General features: G+C 51.8%; 12 protein-coding genes across 12 annotated transcripts; 5 read left to right on the forward strand and 7 right to left on the reverse strand.

Annotated features, from left to right (window-relative positions):
• Window positions 1-40: 40 nt before the first annotated feature.
• N7473_008189 (uncharacterized protein) lies at window positions 41-2586 on the reverse strand. Its single transcript, XM_057154129.1, has 3 exons — window positions 1536-2586; window positions 1401-1469; window positions 41-1332 (listed from the first exon to the last, which is right to left on the reverse strand). Exons 1-3 carry the CDS (start codon window positions 2294-2296, stop codon window positions 705-707), a joined length of 1458 nt encoding a protein of 485 aa, XP_057008467.1. The 5' UTR covers window positions 2297-2586; the 3' UTR covers window positions 41-704.
• A 296-nt stretch (window positions 2587-2882) lies between these two features.
• On the forward strand, window positions 2883-3690 carry N7473_008190 (DASH complex subunit DUO1; the record flags this gene model as incomplete). The annotated part of the gene is made up of 2 exons (XM_057154130.1): window positions 2883-3179; window positions 3247-3690. 2 exons carry the CDS (start codon window positions 2883-2885, stop codon window positions 3688-3690), a joined length of 741 nt encoding a protein of 246 aa, XP_057008468.1.
• A 293-nt stretch (window positions 3691-3983) lies between these two features.
• N7473_008191 (DUF4870 domain-containing protein) lies at window positions 3984-4727 on the forward strand (the record flags this gene model as incomplete). Its single annotated transcript, XM_057154131.1, has 4 exons — window positions 3984-4306; window positions 4381-4423; window positions 4477-4579; window positions 4657-4727. 4 exons carry the CDS (start codon window positions 3984-3986, stop codon window positions 4725-4727), a joined length of 540 nt encoding a protein of 179 aa, XP_057008469.1.
• A 1276-nt stretch (window positions 4728-6003) lies between these two features.
• Window positions 6004-9745, reverse strand: N7473_008192 (formin-binding protein HOF1). The gene is made up of 7 exons (XM_057154132.1): window positions 9542-9745; window positions 9381-9485; window positions 9037-9323; window positions 8769-8981; window positions 8611-8709; window positions 6706-8560; window positions 6004-6642 (listed from the first exon to the last, which is right to left on the reverse strand). Exons 1-7 carry the CDS (start codon window positions 9582-9584, stop codon window positions 6473-6475), a joined length of 2772 nt encoding a protein of 923 aa, XP_057008470.1. The 5' UTR covers window positions 9585-9745; the 3' UTR covers window positions 6004-6472.
• A 593-nt stretch (window positions 9746-10338) lies between these two features.
• On the reverse strand, window positions 10339-11187 carry N7473_008193 (uncharacterized protein; the record flags this gene model as incomplete). The annotated part of the gene is made up of 1 exon (XM_057154133.1): window positions 10339-11187. The coding sequence occupies one exon, from the start codon at window positions 11185-11187 to the stop codon at window positions 10339-10341; it is 849 nt and encodes a 282-aa protein (XP_057008471.1).
• A 771-nt stretch (window positions 11188-11958) lies between these two features.
• On the reverse strand, window positions 11959-14210 carry N7473_008194 (transcription factor TFIIIC subunit TFC6; the record flags this gene model as incomplete). The annotated part of the gene is made up of 2 exons (XM_057154134.1): window positions 11959-12800; window positions 12866-14210. 2 exons carry the CDS (start codon window positions 14208-14210, stop codon window positions 11959-11961), a joined length of 2187 nt encoding a protein of 728 aa, XP_057008472.1.
• Window positions 14211-14865: 655 nt separating this feature from the next.
• On the reverse strand, window positions 14866-15805 carry N7473_008195 (uncharacterized protein; the record flags this gene model as incomplete). Its single annotated transcript, XM_057154135.1, has 2 exons — window positions 14866-15464; window positions 15529-15805. 2 exons carry the CDS (start codon window positions 15803-15805, stop codon window positions 14866-14868), a joined length of 876 nt encoding a protein of 291 aa, XP_057008473.1.
• Window positions 15806-16238: 433 nt separating this feature from the next.
• Window positions 16239-17331, forward strand: N7473_008196 (uncharacterized protein; the record flags this gene model as incomplete). The annotated part of the gene is made up of 2 exons (XM_057154136.1): window positions 16239-16292; window positions 16348-17331. 2 exons carry the CDS (start codon window positions 16239-16241, stop codon window positions 17329-17331), a joined length of 1038 nt encoding a protein of 345 aa, XP_057008474.1.
• Window positions 17332-17649: 318 nt separating this feature from the next.
• On the reverse strand, window positions 17650-18487 carry N7473_008197 (dolichyl-phosphate beta-D-mannosyltransferase; the record flags this gene model as incomplete). The annotated part of the gene is made up of 2 exons (XM_057154137.1): window positions 17650-18283; window positions 18348-18487. Coding segments are annotated over 2 exons (774 nt in total), but the record flags the coding sequence as incomplete, so codon positions are not given.
• A 228-nt stretch (window positions 18488-18715) lies between these two features.
• Window positions 18716-20245, forward strand: N7473_008198 (uncharacterized protein; the record flags this gene model as incomplete). Its single annotated transcript, XM_057154138.1, has 4 exons — window positions 18716-18755; window positions 18818-18866; window positions 18925-19996; window positions 20051-20245. 4 exons carry the CDS (start codon window positions 18716-18718, stop codon window positions 20243-20245), a joined length of 1356 nt encoding a protein of 451 aa, XP_057008476.1.
• Window positions 20246-20466: 221 nt separating this feature from the next.
• Window positions 20467-21541, reverse strand: N7473_008199 (uncharacterized protein; the record flags this gene model as incomplete). Its single annotated transcript, XM_057154139.1, has 2 exons — window positions 20467-21340; window positions 21399-21541. Coding segments are annotated over 2 exons (1017 nt in total), but the record flags the coding sequence as incomplete, so codon positions are not given.
• A 540-nt stretch (window positions 21542-22081) lies between these two features.
• N7473_008200 (hemolysin III family protein) lies at window positions 22082-23040 on the forward strand (the record flags this gene model as incomplete). The annotated part of the gene is given in 2 exon segments (XM_057154140.1): window positions 22082-22789; window positions 22804-23040. The coding sequence occupies 2 exon segments, from the start codon at window positions 22082-22084 to the stop codon at window positions 23038-23040; spliced, it is 945 nt and encodes a 314-aa protein (XP_057008478.1).
• Window positions 23041-23359: the final 319 nt, after the last annotated feature.

A 23359-nucleotide genomic window follows, 5' to 3' on the forward strand; every position in this document is an offset into this window, starting at 1 on the left:
CACCTGGGGGGCCTGAGGCTAAGAGATATTATTGACGGTAGGTACTTTGAGGTCTACAAGGATCAGAATGTTTCATCATGTGAGTGCTCTTGTTCATTGACAGGCAAGCGACACCACCGGCTTCTCTCCTCTATCCACTTATGTCCGAACAACAATCCCACAGAGCCAGGGAAAGATATGCTAATGAAACGGAACACAATCGCAGAAAAGAAGAACCAGAAAACAAAAAACGACCGCAAAAAGCAGAATTCAAACTCCCCTGACCCATTCCCAGAAAAGACACGAGGTACTTGGTATCCTGATTTCCCCTTATCCCAACCCACGCGCCAAGTTGAAGCAGAAGAATTCAGTGCTTGAAACGACACGCATGTCATGACCAAGGGGTAACATTAAATCGCCGGAGAAAGGAAGAAAAAGACAAATCAAAGGAAAAAGGGGAAAGAAAAAAAATGACGCCACGAAGAATCCGGAAGGTGATATGCAGCATGGCCGCTGCGAAAAACAAATTGTCGTGCATCCGGCATCCCAAGACGCAAAGACTCCTCCTGCAGGCGAGAGAAATAAACCTGGCAGGACACAAAGAAGAAAAGCAGAAAACGCAAAAAGTCGCTGACCGATGCACCATGTCAATGAAAAATCGTTTCGAGGCAAACAGAGTCGTCACTCTAACTACTGTGAGTGTAGTAGTGAGCATAGAAGTGAGACTAAGACGAAGAAGCCGTAGAAGCACCTCCCCGAGTACTGCGGGTCTTCTTGGCCGAGTGTGGGGTCACCGGGCCGTCATCCGATGAGTCGGCCTCACGCTTCGCAGGTGGGGCAGGGGAAGACAGTTCTTCAATGGCCTGCTTCTTACGCAGCCACTGATCGAAAGGACTGATACGCTTCCGCTTGGTGTCTGCGGAGTTCGTACCAGTGGGGGTCTCCTCACCCTGCGTTGCGAACCGGGCGCTGGATCGCAGAAGACGAGTCGCACCAGGAGCTTGAGGGATTTCCGGCGACTCAGGTGTAACGGCAGGTGTCACCATCGACGACTGGACCTTGGTAGGAGGGACCTGGGTCTTAGCCACCTGCACCTCAGACACCGGAGCCTCAGCCACCTCGACATCCTCTTCGTCGGTAGCATCCTCTTCCTCAAGGGGACGGCTGCCCTCTGTCGCACCAGGGAAGAGGATACGGGGCTTGATGGAGTTGCGGGTGAGAGGCTTGGCCCGCTTCAGAATGTCTGGGTTGGCTGCCAGCAGGTCTGGGCGCGTAGCAAAGAGACCCAGGTCATCCTCATCCTCATCCTCCTCTTCCAGATCTGAGAACCTGGTGAAGACCTTCTTACCACGGCTGTACGCAATGTCGTTAGGGAGAAGTTCATAGTCATAGAATATGTGAGGTAGAGTGGGGATACTTACAAAATCATGGTGATTCCTTCCTCTGGGTTGGGCGAGGAGTCATCATCGTTAGGGACTTTTCGGCGGCGTCTGCAGAGATGTGTTAGATGCAAGATCTTGACAGAAAGTTGGGGAAGGGGAATTCAATGAAATTACCTAGCAGCAGTGACCGGAATACGCTCCGAGCTGGAACCGTCACCAGTTTCCTGGGTACGAGCAGCCCTCTTACCCCGCTTAACGGGACTGGAGCTCTTGACAGCATCGGCCTGTGAAGTAAAAGGGTTGCCAGATACCGGCCCAGGTGCGGGGATGCGATCACGGGAGTCGGTGAAGATTTGGATCTCATCAGAAGCAGATGTCTCAAAGCTCTCCAGTGAGAAAGGAGATGGTTTCTTGGTCGACATCTTGCTTGTTGATGGGAAGAGAGAACGAGAAGTAGATGATAAATCGCCTTGGATCGATCGCTTGGATGGGGTTTTAGCAGGAGTCGGCAAGGCCTGCGTCCCTGCTGAGCGAGGATGAGAGGAAGAAGAAAGGTGACGTCGAGGGGATTCGCAAATATCGGAGGCAGACTCGCTTATCGATAACGAGAAGTTGGTTTGCTGTCTGGACAGGGCGTCACTTGCTGATGCCTTCCAGTTTCTGCCGGTCTCCCCATCGACTCTCGGGCCCTTCTTCGGCAACCCTCGAGATCGCATCTTGCTTGGCGAGGTTGGGCAAACTGGTTCGGGTGTTCTCTCCATTGATCTAGCCGCACGCTGACTTGCTATTCTAGCTGATGATCGAGGCGGATATGGCTCATATTGGTCGTTTTTAGCCCCATACAGCGGTGCAGAAGGAACCCGCAAGCTTGACGGGGAGGGCGGCGGGGGAGTCTGCAGGCCTGACCGCGAAGATGGCGGAGGAGTTGTCGCCATAATGTTTGATCACACGCGATGGGAGATTCCCAGGTTTTTGTTGAAATACGCGTCCAGTCTCTATGGACCTTCAAGGGATAGGACGCTGTCTGGCACTGAGACGGCCCTGGTTCTCAATTGACGAAGGCAGCGGCTGAAACAAGGGCGCGACAATGCTTGGTCGAAAGGCGAGCACAACAAATTCAGTCGAAGAGTATAATTCGAGGACAGGCGAAAGTGAGCGGTTCTTTCAATGATGCGAGTATCGAAAGCAGAAGCAGTTGCAATGCGATGCAGAGTGTGAAGATGTGAAGAAAGGGCGAGATCCCTTGGACGAGCGGCATGTTTCGACGCCCAGCCACCCCAATTGCTCACCGCCCCCGATTCGTCACCGCCTTGGCGATATTAGACTTTCCACCCCGCGGTTCTTTGGTTCCCGTTTATCGATTTGTTGACGTTCTTCCTGATTCGATTTCCCCGGAATTGGGTGCAATTCTATGGGTCCATTGCTGGTTTACAGGGTTTGAACGTCGGCGCTAGTGTCCACACCAAAATTGTCTGCATTCTACGCGCCGAAGCCACGATCGACGCCACACATCTCGACGCGATGGCTGTCCGAAGCACCGCCGAGGAAATGGAGCGACTCCAGCTCGAAGACGAAGACACAGAGGACCTCTGGAACTCTCCGTCAAAGCGAGCAGCTCACAAATCCTTCAAACCACGACCATCTAATGATATACCTTCACCGGAGATGCGACAATCCCACGATGGGGGCGACACTCTTTTTGATAGCCAGGAGGCCCGCGAAGCAGCCTTAAAGCACGAGCTACACACCGTGCGAAACATCAACGAGGCTATTGAAGGCCTGTTGGCCAGTATTGACAAGGCCATGGGCAACATGGAGGTCCGTCCTGGCCACTCTGAATACTTAAGCATTGAAGCACAGAACCGCTGACAATTTCTATCCACAGACCGTATCGAAAACAGTCGCATCTGCATCAACACTTCTAAATACTTGGACCAGAATTCTATCACAGACCGAGCATAACCAGCGCCTCATCCTCAATCCCAACTGGCAGGGTGCCACCCAAGATGTGGCCGATATGGAGAATGAAGCGATCCAGAGACAGCAAGCGGCTGAACGGCGGGAACAAGCACTCCAGCAGCAGCGGGAGGCAGCACTGCGTAAAGCGGAAGAAGAGGAGAGGCGACGGATCGCCACTGGTCGTGGAGGCCGCGGAACTACTCGAGGCATGGTACGCAGTACTGGACTGGGGAGGACGCCCAGTGTGAGCACCAGCCGCACAGCAGCTACGAGGGGGGCTTCCACAACAGCTACGCGGCCACCGGCCAGTGGGATTGCAAGTGGGATTGCCCGAGGAAGTGGAATTGCGCGTGGCCGGGGCAAGGCCTAGATTCTTATGACTTTCTATGTATGATAAATTTTGACCTTGGAGATAGAACACACGTGCCCAATGAAGATGATACCCAAGACCTGATAATGATCAGCATAATCAATCCTCCCCAAATGCGATAGTAAAATCTTCATGCCTGAGGCAGAAAATTGGACACGCGGACACGCGACCGGCCGATAAGAACGCGATAAGCACCGGAGGATAAGGAGAAGGATAAGGAGCTTCCCCCGAATAGTCAACGAGTTTCCCCAGCTCCGCTCTCGTCGGCTTAGCTCTCTCGCCTAGTCCTCATAATGAATTTCGCTCCTTACCAGGACGAGTCTCCCGAGATCGAGCGGGCTCTGTCCCCTCCGACCCTGGACGGTCGCGTCAAATCTCCCGCCCTCCGGTCGCCGCGGGCGTCGACCGACTTGCCGTCCCCGAGCCACTTTGCTAGCGGTCGACAAAGTAACACAGGCTTTGGACGTGATTTGGAGGGTGGCCATGTGAGCTTGGGTGCCTTTGAGACTAGCCTTCCTATCCGCATGGATGTGGAAGCTGCTCTGGCGTACTTGCTGCTGCCTCCGGCGGGAGGTTTGTTTTTGCTGTTGGCTGAGCACAAGAGTGACTATGTGCGGTATGTACTTGGCTAGGAGTCTGGATTCTCTGATATGAATTGAGAGAAAGGAAATGGCTAATTTCAGATCATAGATTCCACGCATGGCAGTCAAGCATGCTGTTCGCGGTTATCTTCGTGAGTTTCCCGTACTATTTCACAAGGTCCAACTTCCGACTAATGCCGAATAGATCATTCACCTCATCTTCGCCTGGAGCAGCTTCATCTCCTGGACTCTCTTCATCATTGACCTAGCCCTCATGGGTTTCCTCAGCATGCGTGCTTATCGAGACGGTGAGTCCCAAACCATAATCGAGCAGCTACCATCCCACCCAAGTGTGACTGTCATAGCTAATTTCCCACCTTCCCAGTTGACACCCTCGATCACTTCGAAGTTCCATTCATCGGTCGCTTGGCCAATTCATTCGTTGATAATGAATGACTCGATAATGTCCGTTATTTTCTTGGGCTTTGCGTGTAATTGAAATTGTCGCCGAACAGAATCGTGCTCTTTTTCAATATACCCTTCGTCTGCCAATACTTTAATGAGTTAGATGGATATTTTTGCCGCTATTACTTCTACTGTTCATATACTTGATGGTTCTCTGATATGCACCGTTAATGAATGGTTTGAATTTGTGAGCTGGAATGTTTGGACTTCCAGTGAACCCACCGCACACTCACCATTTCTTTCATGTTAAATTATACTTAGAATCGGAATCGAGGATCGCGAGTACTTGCCACACCCTCGGTGACCAAAGATCCTAGGCTGTATTTGCGATCCCTACGGCGATTTTCCCACCTCATCCAAAGTCCGTATGCCGCTCCGGCGAACATCAAGATAACACTCATAGATATGTTGGTGGTCAAAACAGTCGAGTATCTGGGAGCCTCCTTCTGGGTGTAAATATTGCTTGACAACAACCCTGCACAGTTTCCCAGAGCAATATACAAGCCACTAGTCATAGCCCGAGTATTTGCACCATACCACCAGGAGCACAGCACCTACAAGTGCAGGAGCGACAGTATACTGAGCCCAGTTTAGCTGGGACTGGTAGGTTAAGAAGGGATGAGTCACTCACCAAGTTTGTTTTCAAAACAAAATATCCCAACCGTGCCACAACCATAGCCAGGAAATTAGCATTCGAAGTCAAGAGTGTTCCACCGCAAAATGCAAGCGCACAACGTAGATAGCCATGAGGTGTGTAGAATTCACCAAATACTTCTTTCCAGTTAAACTTTGCATCAACTGTGGAAACAGAGTCCTGCTCAAGTCACAGTACAGCAAGCTCTTTTTCGACAGGCTTCAGGAACCATGCAGACTGAGGGCTCGAGGGTAAGACAAAAGCTATAATGATTCCACACAGTATAATCAACCCCCCTTCCAGGAAGAATAAGTATGACCACCGCAAATAGGGACCACCCTCAATCTGGAACATGAGTTCTTTTTTCTGCCTTTTTTTGGTAACATTTCTTTTTTTAATAGAAAGATTTACCTTAAGCTATTGTATTATGATGATTTAGTTCTTTAATAGCATTTTTTACAGTGCCAGGAGAGTGTAAAGATCTATATCAGACGGCAGAAGGGACTGGCGATGTTTGTCGGTGTCCGGGGATGGTGATAGAGTAACAAGGCGAAGTATATAGGCAACCAGAAGGTCAAGGGTTCGATTCACAAGAGATACGATTCGATTTATTACGAAATGTTTGATATACTGGCCATGGCAAGTTGTAAATGAAGGAATGTCATTCCATTGACCATGAAGATCCTAGCAAATGTACATGGCCCTAGATCGTTCGTTCTTCGTACAATTTCCATCGAACAGACCTTCCAACAAAAAACACATATAAGCAAAAAAAAGAACACAAAATCAAATCACCAAATGAGAAGCCACAAGCACGCTAAGCTCCCAAAAATATCATCCGTGGGTAGAACACCGAAAATATTGAACAGCTTGCCCAGTGAGAGAAAAAAGAAGTAAAAAGTCAATGCGCGTGGTATACGGCGCCAAATAGATGAGAATCGAAGTGGGTTGAAACAAGGATCGTAAATGTGCAAGAAGGATTCGGAGAAAGGCAGGCATGGTATCTACGTGAGAGCGTGAGCATGACAAAAAGAAAGGTGTTCCGTCAGGACGAGCGGTTGTGAGGGTCGTGGCGGTTCGTTAAAATAGGCGGGTGGAGCATCTAGATGATTTGCAAATAGTTGCTCGGCACGAGGCCTGGGTGGCCTCGGCTGTTGGTGACTTCGGCTTCCCACCATCCATCGTCTTGGAGGCGGATGACAGCCAGAACATCACCCTTAGTGAATCCGAGCTCTTCAGTGATGGCAGCAGTGTAACTGTACATAGCGCGAGCTGTGTAGGTGAACAGTGGTTAGAAAGGAAATATACCAGGGGAAGACGGGGAACAATGCTTACCGAAATGCAGGATGGGACGTCCATCACGACTGAATTTTCTTCCTGGCTCAGCCACAGCAAGAGTACGGCTTCGAGAGCGGCCCACTGGAGGAGGAGTGTTGACATTGTCACCATACTGGGACATAGGTCGGCCATCACCACGGCGAGAGCCATAACCTTCACGGGCGCCCCCACCGTACATGTCAGGGTGGCCATTGGAAAGCTGAAGTTCCATGCCACCAGCGCTGGAAGGACGGACCTGCTGTCTGAACTGGGGCTGAGGAGAGACCGCACGAGTCGATGCAGCTGGGGAGGCCCGTCGCGCATAATCGTTGGGCGAGTATGGAGGGTCCTGTGCGCGATGCGGCGTGGGAGATTGGCTGTAACGGCTGCGTACACTGCTCGACTGGTATGCCGCTGGACTCTGGGGGGCGGGACTTGCAGATCCACTGTATTGACCACCCATGCGAGTATCAACCCGAGGAGAAGAGACTAGAGGGCTTGCACTGCGACGAGGGTCGGGAGAGCGGGCGCGAGGGACCTCGTTTCTGACAGCAGGGGCGGCCACGCTCGGAGTTCTGGCAGCGGGCGCCATGCTCGGGCTGTTGGCTCCATTGCGCAGCATGCTTTGGGTCTGTCCAGTGTATCGCTGGGTGGTCTTTTGCATCTGCTTGGATGTAAAAGCGGGCTCTGGAGCGTCCAGTCGCTTGACAGACGGGTCGTTGTACGCAGGAGGAGCACCGGAGGAGCTACCGCCATAGGCAGACGAAGGAGCCGATGGGTTAGGTGTTTGGATACCATGATATCTGTCCGCCGAGACACGTAGGGTGGACTGCTTTCCACCACCGGTCTTCAAGTCCGCCAGAGCACGGGCAATAGGGTCCGTGTCGTCTTCCCCTGCCTTGGCCTGTTGCCCAGCCTTGGCATTTTTGTCAGGCGAAGCAACGTCAAAGACGTTGTTGCCGACGTTGAGCTGGAAGTTGGCCCGAGGATCAACAGGCTCGGGACTATGGCGTTCAGGCTGAGCTTGCGGAGCAGGCTTGGTAGGGCTGGCCGACTTAGTGGGAGAGCTCCAAGGGCTGCGAGACGAAGATTGACCTCCAATGGCTGGTCGCTCCTTATCATGGCGGCTCTTGCGACGGAAAGGACTGTTACTGAAGAAGGCACTCTTCTTCTTTTGGACAGACTTGTCGTCGTTTTGACTTGGGAGCGGCGCACTGTTGGTTGCCTTTGGTGGGGACTTGTGGACGGTGATAGGAGCCTCTACGCTTGACATGGAGGTAGGGTTTGACAGGTTTGACACTTCGCTTTGAGAATCCCGACTTGATGGCCTGTACGCGCTGGCTGAGCTGCGTTCGGAAGGTGGCCCAGTGCGGCAGAACATGGTCATGCCATCGGTCGGGTAAGCATTGTGAGGCACCCTGTTGATCTCGCCATGCTGCTCAGGGTCGTAGTTGGGAGGCAACTGGCCGCCCCGGCGAAGGTCCAATGGAGCTGGCGGCTGGGCAATGGGAACTGGCGCTGGCGCTGGTGCCGGTGCTGGAGCTTGGATCGGCTGGCTCATTTGCACTGGTTGTCCCATTTGCGTCGGATGGCCCATTTGCGCAGCAAGTTCAGAATCTGGGTCATGATGGGACTCGAAAGTAGATGGCTGAGGGGATGACGTCCGGAACGCTGGGTTCATAGCTCGCTGGAATTGGGCGACTGAATAGCCTTCCCCGTCCTCGATATCAGACACATCCTCGTCTTCCTTGCAGAAGTTAATGAACCGAGGGGCATCCGGGATCTCTTGGCCAGTTCCTCGTTCTTTGATGAAGAAGACGATATCCTTCTCCACTTCGCAGTTCTCAAGCGAGAGACGAATTTTTTCGCAGGACTAAGAAGGCATCAGTATGGGAGTCCAAATGAAGGAAGGATTTGACATACGGCATCGTCGCTCACGCAGACGGTGGAGGCAATATTCGCGTAAGTCCAAAGGCTGCTCTTTGTGAAATCCAGGCGCTCCTCTTCCAAGTCTTGGAATTTCTGCGATGGGGCGTTAGCCTTAGTATCGAACATTTTCTCTTCGGAGTAGCATGACATACATCGCAAGCAGCCTTCCACTCTTTGTTCCAGCGCCCAGTGGTCTCCTCAAGTGACTTGACGGCAGCTTCATATTCATTGCTGTTTGAGGCCAGTTGGATCTGTGTCTTCTCAAGCTTCGCCTTGTTCTTGCGCTCTTCCTGACCCATCACCATATGTCCTTGCGCGAGGTAACCCTTTATCCGGAGGCAGTCTTGTTCGAAGCGATCGCGGGTCTTGAGAAAAAAGGTTAGCACATGATCCCTATTAGTTCACCAACGAGCAACCCACCTTATTAACCAGTTGCGTTTGTTGCATCTTATTCTTATGAAGACGCTCAATGCCATCCTGGATAATCTTCCGCCTCTCCTTGATACCCTTAGAGAATGCGGTTAGTGGCTCTTCGAGCTCTGTTTTCATCTGACTCGCGATTGCTGCGTGCGCCTTCGCAATGGATTCGGTTTCCCCGCGGACCACGTCCAGCGAAGAGCGAAGGGATCCTGATTCGGCTGATCCGAGGGACTTCCGGCAAAGTGCCTGTAGCTTTCGGGCATATTCATCTTCGATCGCAGCGCGTACTTTTCACCTGTTAGTATGGAAATGAAGATATTCCTTTCCGGTCGGAATTGGCGTACCGCTGTAGAAAGCCTTCAATTCATCACTTGTAACCTTCGATGCGTGCATGCGGTCAAGCATAGGTTGGAGGCCAGCATCATCTTTGCCCCAGAAGTTATTCGCGACTAATAAAAAGTTAAATCGGATCGTTTTCGCGTATAAACAAGCATGCTTCTCTTACAGGACATCGAGACAGACGGTCCCTCAGCCACGGTCCCAGGCATTGTTGTTGATGTCGAGCCTCGGCCAGCCTTTGCTCAGTAATGATAAAGAACAGGTACAATGAATGAAGGAAAAAAGAACAAAACCTAACGGTGGGGTATGATAAAAGGGAAACGCAAAAAAGACCCTGCGGTCGCTGAATGTCCAGGTGGTTGATCAGAGGGATGAGCCTTAGATGTTTACAGCGCGTCACTCGGGGCAACGGTGCTCATTTATGGTGGCATCCTTCCAATCCCGCCTAACGCCGCTTACCTAAGGTGACATCGAGCTCTGCCCAACCAAGCCAACTAAAATGTGACGCGTCACTCTTGGAAGACCAAGCACAACACCTTAGGAGGGTGATAATTTTCAAAGGATGATTTTATTCATCTATGCTCTATGAAGCTATACCGGGGCAGTCAGTATGTTCAAGTCCATTCTATGTAAGCCGGCCCCAAATCAACAACGCGAAAACAATCCCATAGTCCATGAAAATAGAAAAAAGAATACATGGTTTGAAGAAACAATCCCATAAAAACAAGAATAACGCCGCAAATGTGTTCCTATTACGAGATGCAACAAGAATAGGAACGATGATAAGAAAGATCAAACTGCAAATGGCAGCAAATGTCATCTTCATATGTCGTATGTCATCTCCGTGTCATCTTCATCGCGATTCATTCGACCAAGATCTCATCGATTCATGCAAAGTCGTACTGTTCATATTGCTTCTCTTTTTTGAAGCACATCTGTCGTAAAATTAAAACAGCCATCTACTTAGTAAAGCAGAGCATTGGCAGAAGGAGAAAGCGTGAAGCTGGAGCTGGGCGTGGCCGAGCTAGACGCGCTGGGGTAGTATTCGTTGTGGAAGTCCCGAGCAGCGAGGGGAGTGTACGAAGCAGGAATGCTCCAGCTGGAAGAGGGAGTGCTGGAAGAAGCACGGAACTCTTGAGCGACAAGAGGAGTAGCAGAGACAAGCGCAGTCGAGCTGGGGGTGGCTGACGGCGAAACGCTAGAGCACTCAACATCGAACTGACGAGCAGCCAGGGAAGGGCTCACGCTCGAGGAAGGAGTTGCAACAGAGAAAGACGCCCAGCTACCGAACTGACGGGCAACCAAAGAAGGCGTGTTGATGGCGCTGGAAGTGGGAGTCACAACGGAAGAAGAGTACCATCCGCGGGCAACCAGAGGAGTCGCGGTGACACTGGCCACAGAAGAGTCATAGCCACGAGCGAACTTCAGAGGATCACCAGCAGCCATCAGGCCACGGCGGAAGAAGCCTGAGCCAGAATTGGGAGGAGGGAAGAATGAAGCCCCAGGGGGAGGTGCCGCATGAGAGAGGGGAGTTGAGCTCGGGGTGGGCGTAGTTGATGGAGTAGCAGTGGTAGTGATGGTAACGGTCACAGGTTGAGGAGCAGCCCCAGGAGCAGTGGTCACAGACTTGATGGTCTCAGTGACAGTCTCGATTTCTGGAGCAGAAGAACTGGTGGACTCTCCGTCAACATTGACCACTTGGTAGCTGACTTTGCGGCGAATGATCCCTTCTTGAGGATTGGCGAAGGGTGCAGCGTATGTCACGCCGAGGGAGGAGAGAGCGACAAGAACTGCGGCGGTGGAGAAATGCATGATGGCGAGAAGTTGAGAGTTGAGCTTTTTGGTGCAGGTGTATGTGAAGGCGTCTGGCAACGGTGGAATTGAAAATGAGCAAGGTCGCTGGAATTGCGAGAACGGTCAGGAATGGAAGTTGGTACAGTAGCGGTTCGGGTTGAAGTGAGTTGGAAGATGCAGACGATGAGGATGAAAGAGGTCGGATTTAAAAGGGAATCACTGCAATCGCGATCGCAGTGTTGGACAGCATGAAGTATATGCGATCCACACGGCTACCTCGCGATTGGCTCCAGAAAAATCGGCAGGCTGGGATCGGCGTGGCTGGGGATATGAAGCAACTCCGCAATCAAAACCAGCCACCTTCTTGCCTCGATTAGCTCCATCACGGCTCCACATGGAAACGCCACCTGCACGTTGCAAAAACGTGCCTGCAGCCTGGCGCCTGTTGGAAACCCGTTCAACACCAATCACAATAGCCGTTGCCGGGGAGATCGCAGGTTTATATAAGCAATAGGCGTGGCTGGGGGATCCACACTGACAGCTTGATGGAGCATTCACTCTTATTCACTACTATTCAGACTCCATCATGTCGCTGCACAAACCAGCACAATACGCAGCACAAAACCAAGGTGCCTAATTACTTTTCTTGGCGCAGGAGGCAAAAAAACCGGTTTCATTGACCTCATTGGATTATTTCACCTGTGATCGCCCGGTTACTCGGATCTCACCGACTGTATTGATCCTGGATCGACATGTGCTGAGACAAGTCTCGGCCGGTGGTAGGGTAAACTAGATAGCAAGATCTTCTACACGCAACAGGCCACAGCCTGTTCCAGCACAAGCCCAGCCCGCAGATGCGCGGTTTGGGTTCCACCCCAGCGCGGTGACGTGGGCTCTTTCATCATGGACGGTGGTGAGAGAGGAGCCGAGTTGAGGACGCTTGTCGCCCGACAGATTGCGGGCCAGACTCTGGGTCTCCGCCCGATATCCCTCATAGAAACGGCTAGCACCTGAGCTGTCTTTGATGAGGCCCGGAGCCCAGTCGTGGGAGAACCAAGTCTGTTGCCAATGTTGTTCCTTGCTGTAGAGAAGCCGGCGGAATGGATTGGTTGCCACCACTTCGCCGGCCGCTGTGCCGAATAAGAGAGATGGGTGGAAGAAGCTACACGGCGCCAGGCACATCACTGAGCTAGGCATCCTGCCGGCCGATTGGGTCGCAAAGAATTTGTGGATTGGCATCAATCGACCAAACTCATTCTCATCGTAGGAGCACACCGACTGGAGGATGGGAGAGTAACTGAGATGGCCAGGGGCCTGGCGCTGGCGCACAGGGGTCGTATTCTCGCTTTCAGGGTCAATCATGGACCAGAGCCTAGTTTCACCATCAATGGATGTGGTGGCAATGAGGTGTGGGTTGGTCGGATATGCTGATGTGATGCTGAGCACATAGGACGCATGGATGGATTTGTAGAAGTAGGGGATAGGCTCGGGATCAGATGTAGGTAAAATACTCCAAATTGCCACGAACCCGTCCGAACATCCCACGGCAATATCGGTGGGAGAGAGCCATGTTAGACATGAACAGACATTGGAGGGCGATTTGGCCTCGAAGATGGGAGACTGGATGGTGACTAGATGTCGATCCCGTTAGATATGCATTTTTTTAGAATGGAATAGAACCACCATCTGCACTTACCAAATTCTGTCTTCTTGTCGGGACCCAACTTGACGTCCAAGACCTTCATCTTTCCGTCTCCCCAGATTCCAGCCAGCAGACCAATGCTCTTCATACCATTCTGATCGTCCTCTGCTCGTTTTTCACGGGCCATGGGACACCAGGCTATGCGGCGTAGATCTCCCCAATCAGTGCACAGAACCAACCGAAGTAGTGGCTTAGTCTCCATGTCGAGCGTGCGCGTAACAGGACCCGCCTGTTTCCCCGTAAATTGCCATAGCTGTATAGCACAAGGGTAAGAAGGTGCTGTTCGGAACGGCGAGGGGGGCTCAATCCCATGAGAAGGGTGTTTCTCCTTCTGTTCCGGCGTGACTAGAGTAACCACGGCTAGGTACTGATCAAAGCCATCTTGGTTTGGAGCCCATGCCAAGCATTGAATCTTCTGCTCGAAGCTGATAATCCAGCCTTCGCGAACAATTGCACTGGCTTGGTCGCTCTTCTGGGCTTTTGTCTCTCCCCAGGCATGTGCCAAGTTCATGGACTCGTGATGGCCCAAGTGAAAGGTTTTTTGATCGTTGGCAGCACCTATTAGAATGGTGTGCTTTCCCTTCTTCGGCTTTGGTAGATATTTCCGACGCGCATCTGCTTCCTTTAGCTTGGGCCCAATCTTCTGGGGCTTCCGAAATTCTTTCCCAATGACTTTGTCGTAGTACCAGTCCCAGCCGGATGTTCGCTCTTTCACCATATCATCTGGAGCGACGCCACATGTTGGGCCGTACTCATAATCATTGGCTGTTGATTGGATGTCGAGAGTATGGCGAGTGGGAAGACAGGTATCCACGCCTCGACCCCATCGATCACGCGTGTAAACAACAGCAAGCAAGTCTCTTTCATCGTCACCAAAAGTCGACATGTAATACATAGGCTTCGACACGTTCTCTCTGGGATCGATACACCCACGGGTACGTGTCTCAGTCGTAGAAGCCTTGGTGCTTCGATTGGCAGCTCCACTACTCTCCAGGAGTTTCTGCTGGCTTTGCACTGTCTTCGGTCGAGATCTCCCACCCGGAGTTCTTGGGGTCCTGGGAGTGGCTGCAGGCTCATTATCATCCATTACATCGACATATCTCTCTTCTCCTGCATCCTCGTCTTCCTCTTCCTCTTCTTCCTCATCGTTCACTTCACCGGCGACAAATTCGTCATCCGAGGCAGAATCCTCGTCGCGCCGCCGCCTCCTCTTTTCAGTCCCAGATGGTTGCCGCTCTTCAGAGTCAGACTCATCAGCGATGCCCGCGGACTCAAACAGGTCATCCGTATAGACCGCCCTTGGGCCCTTGAGACGGCCGGATCTGCGAGCAGAAGCCATTTCAGTGAGGTGAGAGTGGGGTACCGCGGATGTTAGAAACCACGATCCAGGCCCCTGGAGAGCCACAGTAGTATTCCTATCGAGCAAATGAAAATTAAAGAACAACAGCGAGCTGTAAGTGGCGAAGGATGGAAAGCATGGGCACTGGAATGTTGAAGCTTCTTACAGGATGGTACCTAGAGAAGCTCGGAAGGGCGCTATACCTGATTGGGACGAGTCCATCCACAGCACCAAGTAGACACGGATTTCACCTTTTCGTTTACCAAATCAAGTGTAAACTTAAGGATCTTAAAGTGTCAAGTGTCTGAAGATCAGTTATTTTATTGTAACATACATTGGGCAAGTTCCTTTTGGGATATGTAGTGTAATACCTCTGTATTTATCCTTCAAGGTACACTGTGATGTAATGATGTTTTGAAGAGGCTTGACTGTGTTCTACAAGGGAGTGAATGTTTAGTAACATCCGGTCCTATGTACTATTCTTCGTATATTCAGAGTGATGAGTTGAGTGATTATGATTGATCTAGTGAGCGGAGATCTTTGTTTGTGTTATACATAAAGCCTTGATACCCCAAATAATGTAGGGTCCAAACTTCAATAGCTCCCTTTAAAAAACCAATGAACGTCGTCATATTCATGCACCTTCAGTTTCAGGTTATTTCGGGACCACTTCAGAAAGGATATGGTCAAGAGAGCTGTGTAGTGTAAAATGGGTATTGTCAGAGAACTCTGTTAGTTCGCAATGAGGGAGACGCTTTGCCAGGTACCGCATCATCTCAATCGGTGCATTAGCATCCTTTGTTCCCTGCCAAATCCGTATTTTGTTATACGTCACGTCCTCAAATTTGATTCCCCAGCTGGATGTCAACAGTCGAGCTTCGTACACAGCTGGGCCTGTGCCTTGGCGGAAAGCCTCAAATATCTGGCGAGTCAAGGTTGCCCTCAAATTAGCGGCCGAACTCCCTGATTCCTGAATTCCAAAGTGCTTGACAAGTGCCTTGTCTATTCTCTCAGTTCCAGAAGGTGATGATAAAACCCTTCTGAGCATCCACAGGAATAGACTAAGGACCCCTCCGTAGCCAGAGGGCCAATAGTGTGCCGTGAAAGCGCTGAGTCGGTATGGTAGAGACATATGATGAGCTCCTGCTTCCCATGGACCTGCACCGCCCATAATGCCAACTGCTGAGATCATCTCTGGGGGTAGGTGATATGCACATGCTAGGGCGAATGGACTGCCACCAGAGCCACCGAGAACTGCAAAGCGGGTCAATCCAAGATGCTGGCCAGTCTAGGATCTTGCGCTTTGGGTCAAACGTGCTGAGTCCGAAGCCATTGCGATCAGGTGTGATAATGCGAATATTGTGGCGCAGGGCTACCTCATCGATACCAAGGGTCTCGAGACGTGAGCTGGGATATCCATGCATGAAGAGGAGTGGGTAGTCGCTAGATCGCCCATACTCAGCAAATCCAAGAACACGGCCATCGGGTAGGCGCATTGTCTGACTTTCACGTTCGCTGGCAGCACTAGCATGGCGGATCGTGTTTCGACAAAGCCCGCGAAGCAGGAGTGGGAAGAGTCTGGGGGAGACATTCATGACGAACGCGGCTTTGTTGATTTGAAGTTGTCCGCCTAGGCCGACACAAGGTCTTTAAAACCTCCATCTGGGCAGTCAGCATCCATCCGGACTCGAATAAGCTCCTTGTTTCGGCCAAGCGCACTTGCCTGGCCCCCAAGCTGAAAATGGGAATCTCGCATCGCTGTCTGACATCAGCAGGGGTTTGGAGATCTACTAAAGCTAAGCAGCAGCTAAGGAAAGCCATCAGATATGGGCCTCCTCCTTACCTAGTCCCCGACTTGGCTGAACTCAAGTGGAACAAACACTTGGACTCAAACTATCATGCCGAGTCTCTTCTCAAGGATATTAGATTGGCGTTGAGCCCCGCGGTGGGCCCAGTACGTCAATATCGTCCGTCGCCCCGCTGCCCCTTTATCTTCTCTCTGGTTCAACTCTCACAGTTATTCAAACAATGTCGTCTACCGCCAATCGTGGATTGTCACATCGCGGTGTCCTTCATGAATATGTATGACCCATGCTGCTTCATTCTAGCGAACCAACTGAGCTGACCGCTCCCCCAGGCTCCCAGGCTCGTAGCCTTTGAGTTCACGTCGCCCGCCAAAGCGAGCAGCAAGCCAAATAGCTTGATTTTCGTGGGCGGGCTGACGGATGGATTCTGTACAGTCCCATACGTGTCGAAGCTAGCAGAAGCTCTGGAGGGCACAAATTGGTCACTGTTCTCCATCCTGTTGACTTCTTCGTACAATGGGTTCGGAACCGGCCATCTCGATCGAGATGTCGAGGAACTCGGCATGTGCGTGCAGTTCATTCGAGACCTCAAAGCCGGTCGACTTCCAGGAGCACCCCCGGCGTCTGGGAAAATCGCGATCATGGGTCATTCGACGGGCAGTCAGGATGTCCTGCGTTATCTTCACGCACCCAACCCTCTTCCGCAGACTAATTACGATATCGGACTTCAGTATATTGTCCGCCCTGAGCTAGATGGTGCAATCATGCAAGCGCCAGTGTCCGACCGTGAGGCAATCCTCGCTACTGTGAAGTCTGCTCACGACCAGTCTGAAGCACAACGCGCCTATGACAAGATCGTGGACTCCGCGAAGGCGCAGCCATGGACCGCAGATGGGTCGGATTCCATTCTTTCCATGAATACGCTCGCAAAGGTTGGTCTACCGGGTGATGCGCCGATCACTGCTCGCAGGTTCCTCAGTCTGGCGAGCCCAGACAGCCCAGCAAACCCGTCGGAGGAAGACCTCTTCAGCTCTGATCTCAGTGACAAGCGTCTTGAGGAGACCTTTGGGGCGATTGGGTCTCGCGCTATCTTACAATCCAAGCTGTGTGTGCTTTATTCTGGCAATGATGAATACTGCCCGTCATGGGTGAATAAAGAGGCTTTGATTGGAAGGTGGAAGCAAGCCACCGAGGCTGGAGGTGCTAGATGGGACGCGGAAACCAGCGGCGTCGTTCCTGGCGCCAGTCACAATGTCCAGGACGAAGGCCAGCAAGACCTGATTGACCGCGTCGTCCGCTATTTGAAGAGTCTCTGAAGCGAGTGATAGTATATACAAAGGGTATTGATACTACTAGAATTGTGGAATCTGTCAGGTCATTTTGATGATATTACAACCCACACAAGGGAACAGAAACATTGGATTTTATCAACATAAAGAATTGCGAGACATGCAAACACCACCCAAGAGCCAGAGGAAATTGTAATGAGAGAAGAGGTCAAAATGGGGTATAGAGGGAGGGACTCGGCCGATGTCCATCTGGTGAGCAACGTGACCACCAGATGTAGGCCCGAATGGATGCGCAAGGCTCCTTTCATGCCAATCGGTTCACGCAAAACACAGCAGTGGGAAGCTTTAAACCTTCAGCCACAGGGTCATCACGCCCTTGAGGTATTCGACAATCTCGGATCCGCCGAGCTTGCTCTCGCCATAGAGGCGATCCACAAAGGTAATAGGGCACTCCTGAACCTTGTAGCCCATGGCCTTGGCGCGAACCATCATCTCCATCTGGAAGCTGTAACCCTTGCTCTGAGTGCTGGTAATGACTTTCTCCAACACCTGCTTCTTGTAAAGACGGAAGCTACCCGTCAGATCGCTGACACCGGGCATCAACATGACGTCGGCAATCAGGTTGGCCGTGCGCGAAGTGAACTTGCGGAAGAGATCCCAGCCGTAAACACCACCCTTGATATCTCCACGGTTGGCATACCGCGTGCCGGTGACAATGTCCGCGTCCGACTCCTTCTGGATTCTGATCATCTCGGGGATGAACTTGGGGTGGTGGCTGAAATCGGCGTCCATGATGATAATGAAGTTACCAGTAGCAAACTGCAGGCCGTGAACGTACGCGGTGCCCAGACCGAGCTTACCCTGGCGGGGCTTGAGGACAATGTGTTCGGGGCCATAGAGGCGCTGGAGCTGCTTGCCGATCTCGAGGGTACCGTCAGGGGAGCCATCGTCAACGATAATAACTTCCCAATCGAGGTTGCTATGTTTGAACCAGGGCGTCAGTCTTTTCATATCTTTCCCTCGAGGCAATTGGAGGTTCGCACTTCTCTTTGAAGGTCTTCTGGATCAGCCAGGTGATAATAGGGAGGTTCCGGCGTTCATTATAGGTGGGCAGGATGACCGAATACTTGTTCTTGGTGGCGGCCATTTTTGCGACAGATTTAGGTATTTTGGAGTTCAAGAACTGTCCCCAGGACAAGTGCAATCCAGAAAAAGAGAAAAGAAAAGAGTAGGGAGCGAATGGCTAACAGCTTGTAGCTTCATGGAGGACCCCCAGACGCGCCAACTCGCCAGATCCGGAGTCCACCGCTTTGGGCAGAATCCGATAGCTTATCGCGTCCCACGAGCTTCCCCGACTTCTTATTGAACTGGTTCACCATCTCCATCTCGGTGCTTAGAACTTGATACAAAGATGGCTTCACCGGCATTGCACCAGCGCAATGCATCCAGATGTAAGTCTGCTGTTATTAGTGGTGTTTCTGTTGGTTTCAGGTCACATTGCTAACCATATTAGCTTCGCGGCCCCGCAGCTCAACACGCGGTCCCTTAGATGCACCGGACGAGTGAGCAATCTACCTATATGGTTGAAATCATAACGCCAGTCTAACTTGATGGCAACAGCCCACTCTCGCTTTCCACATTGTCCATCTCGCCCAGTACGGATAAACATGCATTCTCTCAGAACGACGGCTTCTCCGGCTCTTCCTTCTACGAACTCGACCCGCTGGCTCCAGATGATCTGCCAGAAACACTAGGCAAAGATCTCTCCTTCCTCCTGCGCCATAACATCTTCCACCCTCTTTCACATGTCGATATACCCTCGCCGCTGCGCTCTGACTTCATCGTCCTAAACCCTGGCGAACCGCTCTCACCCTCGCTCGGTCTCCTGGAGAAGCTACTCTCCGAAGGTCGCTTTCTAGTTGCCGCACATTTCACCAGCTCTATCTTGACATCATCCTTAATCTCTCCTACGGACACCAGATTGATATTCTCCTTGTTTTACACGCGCCTAGCTTGCCTGGAGTTATCGGGGAACACAGTACTGGCGGCCCAGGAGTCCAAGGCTCTGGAGGATCTTAATTCCACATTTTACTATATCGACCCTACCTTCGACGGCGCTGAGACTGATAAACAGCATGAGAAACCTCTTGCGCACTTTCCTCGCCACATTGTGCCATGGCCACTTCGGGTATTGGCGGTGCGCCTTCAAAGCATTGGGTTCGGGGACTCCCGTAGGAGTATCGGCGGCTTGTATGAAATTGGCCTGGAAGCACGAAGGGAGATTATGAAGAAGGGGAGCAGTGAAAATGAGCGAAAGATCTGGAGAGAGAGATTAGCAGATCTTGGGATCCGAAGCGTCAATGCGCTGGTGGAAATGGGCGACCTGGATGCAGCTAAACGATCACTGGAGGCTCTCCAGGCCGCTGATGAGGATACGGAGGCTATGAAGCTAAGAAAAGCGCTTCTCTTCCTGCGAATAGGCGATCTCGATGCCGCGGAGCGGGTTTTCGGTGATTCTCGAGAGTCAAAAGAGGCTGCTCTTCTGCAGCCACTCTTGAGCATGTCTGAGGGTCGCTATCAAGACGCAGTGACTGAGTGGCGAGCTCTTCACGAAAACACGCAAAGGACAGATGGGGCTCTCGTAGGCCAAAATCTGGCCGTGTGTCTTCTCTACTCTGGGAAAGTGGACGAGGTATGTCAAGCCATCTCTTCACTGCTGTAATCCACTCACTGACAGAATTACTAGGCCCGTCAACTTCTTGAAGCCCAGATCTCCGCCAACCACTCCTTTGGGAGCCTCATTTTCAACCTTTCGACTGTCTATGAGCTCTGTTCTGACAGCGCTGGAAAGCTTAAGGGCCAACTAGCTGCTACTATCGCAGGGCAACCAGTATCTGGCCAGACCAATCTAGACCGGCCCAACACTGACTTTAAGCTCTAACACGACTGAAGAAGCATGACATGACTATTTCAAGTCTCGAATGGATTGAGTCCAATCTCTTGCCTATATCGAGCGCCAATGTGAATAATACCCAACTCCATGATTGAATGCAAAGCCGATAAGAATAAATATAGAAGGCAACCCTTTTCACACCAACACCATGCATCCAAATCCATGCAGAAACAGAAGAAAACGCCCCAAAATGCTTGATACACTTGGTCTCAAGAACCCACTGTAGTTAGCTGCGCCGGCTCCGGTTTCGCAGGGGCACGCGTCTTCGGCCGTCTGATAACAATCTTCTCGCCTTCCTTCTCCCAACCGAGTTTCTCGACTTCAACCAGCTTCTCCCACGTCCAGCTCTCATCGTCGCCCGTGCAACCGCCAACAATCCAGCTCACATGGACGTTGAGATATGAACTACCAACAGCCTTGAGCGCATGTCTCCGAACACGATCCACCGCCCAGTCCATCACTGCCTGCGTATACGAATCCACCGTCTTGCGCACCCGCCAAAATACGACCCAGTTATCATGCATCAATGCGCCGAGAGCCTGGTCGATGGCCTTGTCGCAGAACTCATAGTCCTTGCGCGCGCGAGCGCGCAGCTCAAAGGCTGAAACCATATCGTCTTGTCGACAGGCATAGTCGAGAATCAAGTACGAGACTATCTCTTTGACCTCGGAGTCTGGAAGCGGGTGTGATCGCGAGTGTAGTTTGTCGAGGCTGTAGCGCAGGGACGGGAAGTATGATGGAGGGTGCTGGGCGCGAATGGACAAGCGGATGGAAAATACATGGACGCGCTGAGTGAAATCTATCGGCGTCTCTGAAGCCGTGGCCAAAGTGGCTTCGCGGAGCTTGCGCAGAGACAGGAGGAGGGTGGATAGTTCTGATGACGGTGGGGGGATGGTTTTGTCTGCGGGGCTTCGCTTGGAGGAAGGCAGGGCGGCTGGAGGATTCGAAGTCGCATCATTTGAGGCACTGGTAGGAAGGGATGCAAATGCAGCGTCGATGTCTTTGGAGTGATCGGCACAGAATTTCATATATCGCGCAACAATCTTGTCATAGTACTCGTGTTGAGCTTGGTAGGTGAGAAGCCTGTCATGTTCCCTGTTAGTGCTTTTGCCAATCCAGCCTTTGTCTGGCGATCATATACTTCTTATCTCCCTTAGACACGAATCCGACATGTTCTAGCGAGTCAGCTACCGGCTTCAACCGGCTTCCCTGTGCCCTGGACTGCATTGCGCGCATGTGGGCAGGGACAGTTGCGCGGGGATGAAGCGGGCCGCTGCTGCCACTAACTAAACAATCGAGGACATAGCGGCCAATCCACAGTTATGTCATGTGAAGATAGAGATTAGGTTGACCGCCTTTGAAATGGGTCTCTTGTATCGCACCAAGAACTATGTGACTACGCAAACATGAACACAAAGGTCGCTCAGTCGAGCATTGTTTCTTTGCAAGTTATTCCAATTATCTTCCGCCATAGATTCTGCAGATGTTATTTCAATGGGCTATATATTCAGCTAATTATTTATCTGATTTCTCAGTACTGTAGTACATGCATATGCCATATGCCGATCCACGTTTGCCTCGTTTGCACCGAGGTTCCCAACGAGGCAAATCTTATGTTGTCCCCAACTATTCAACACTCCTTTTTGTATATAGATTCCCACTTTTTCTCTTGTTCTTTTTACTCCTTATTCAATTTTAGTAAATCACAGATCCACATTGAACCGTTGATCTGCTTACCTGCCTTGCATATTTTGTGGCTGACCCGCCGACTTCAAAAGAGCACAGCTTCCCGCCCTGCATCTGACTTGCATGTGAAGTGACAAGATGCCTCGCCAACGCCGTCCCGTTCAGGAGACAGAGCCAGAATTGGAAATCAAGGTATCCGAGGTGGCCAATTCGGCCCTGGAGGTACCGCCCAAGATCATGAAGAAGTTGCTGCATTGGGATGATCTACCTCCTTGGCAACGCGATAACCATCATATCCACACGGGATATCGCCCCGCGTCATCTTCATTCCTGGCCTCGTTCCAGTCTCTGAGTTACCTGCACAATGAGTCTGTGAACATCTATACACATCTACTACCGGGCTTAGCGGCCATTCCGGCCGGATATCAGCTTCATCGTGTTCTTGCGCCTCGTTATCAAACTGCAGATGATTCGGATATCGCGGCTTTTGCCTGTTTCTTTGCTGGTGCTGCTTTCTGCCTTGGAATGTCCGCTACCTACCACACAATCTCAAATCATTCTCCCCGTGTGGCACGTATCGGCAATGCCCTCGACTATATCGGTATCGTCGGTCTGATCGTGGGCAGCTTCGTACCCAGTGTCTTCTACGGATTCTACTGTGTCCCCGCGCTCCAACACCGATACTGGACCATGATTTGCACTATCGGGTTAGGCTGCGTGTGTGTCTCTGTTGTCCCCCAGTTCCGAACCCCCCGCTGGCGACCCTTCCGTGCATCCATGTTTGTCGGGATGGGCCTGTCGGCCGTCTTCCCCGTGCTCCACGGGGTGGCTCTTTCGGGGTGGAGCGTATGCGCCAGCAGATCGGTCTAGGCTGGCTACTGCTTCAAGGCTTTTTGTATATTCTCGGTGCGAGCATCTACGCGGCACGAGTGCCGGAACGGCTGCGACCGGGCCAGTTTGATCTGTTTGGCCACTCGCATCAGATCTTCCATGTGCTGGTGGTATGTGCTGCGGTGACCCATCTCACGGGCTTGCTGAAGGCATTTGATTATCGGCACAGCGGCAGTGCCGAGGTGTGTCAGATTCCGCGCGGATAAGTAGTCACAAAGGGACAGGGAGGTGAGAAGGGACGGTGACGAGGCTTGGAGCTTGGGGGGAGAGTTGGACAACAGGCTCATGGCAATTTGGTAACATGGGATGACGCAGTACACCTGTGCTGCTTACAAGAGATGGAAGTTCTCAAGTCCTGCCCCGGGTTGAGCCAGGTCTGGAAAGGTCTTTTTTGGTTCCCAGCTGACGAGCACCCGGTTCGTGATGTGCAACAATGACCACGATCAAAATGAGCAGTGGACAGCCTCTGACTTTGTGCGTCCGGTCAGCCGAGTCGAGACGGATCCGAGGGTTCTGTGCCATTCA

Source organism: Penicillium subrubescens, assembly GCF_028828155.1.
Source record: "Penicillium subrubescens strain IBT 31985 chromosome Unknown utg000005l_segment0_segment0, whole genome shotgun sequence".
NCBI lineage: Eukaryota > Fungi > Ascomycota > Eurotiomycetes > Eurotiales > Aspergillaceae > Penicillium > Penicillium subrubescens.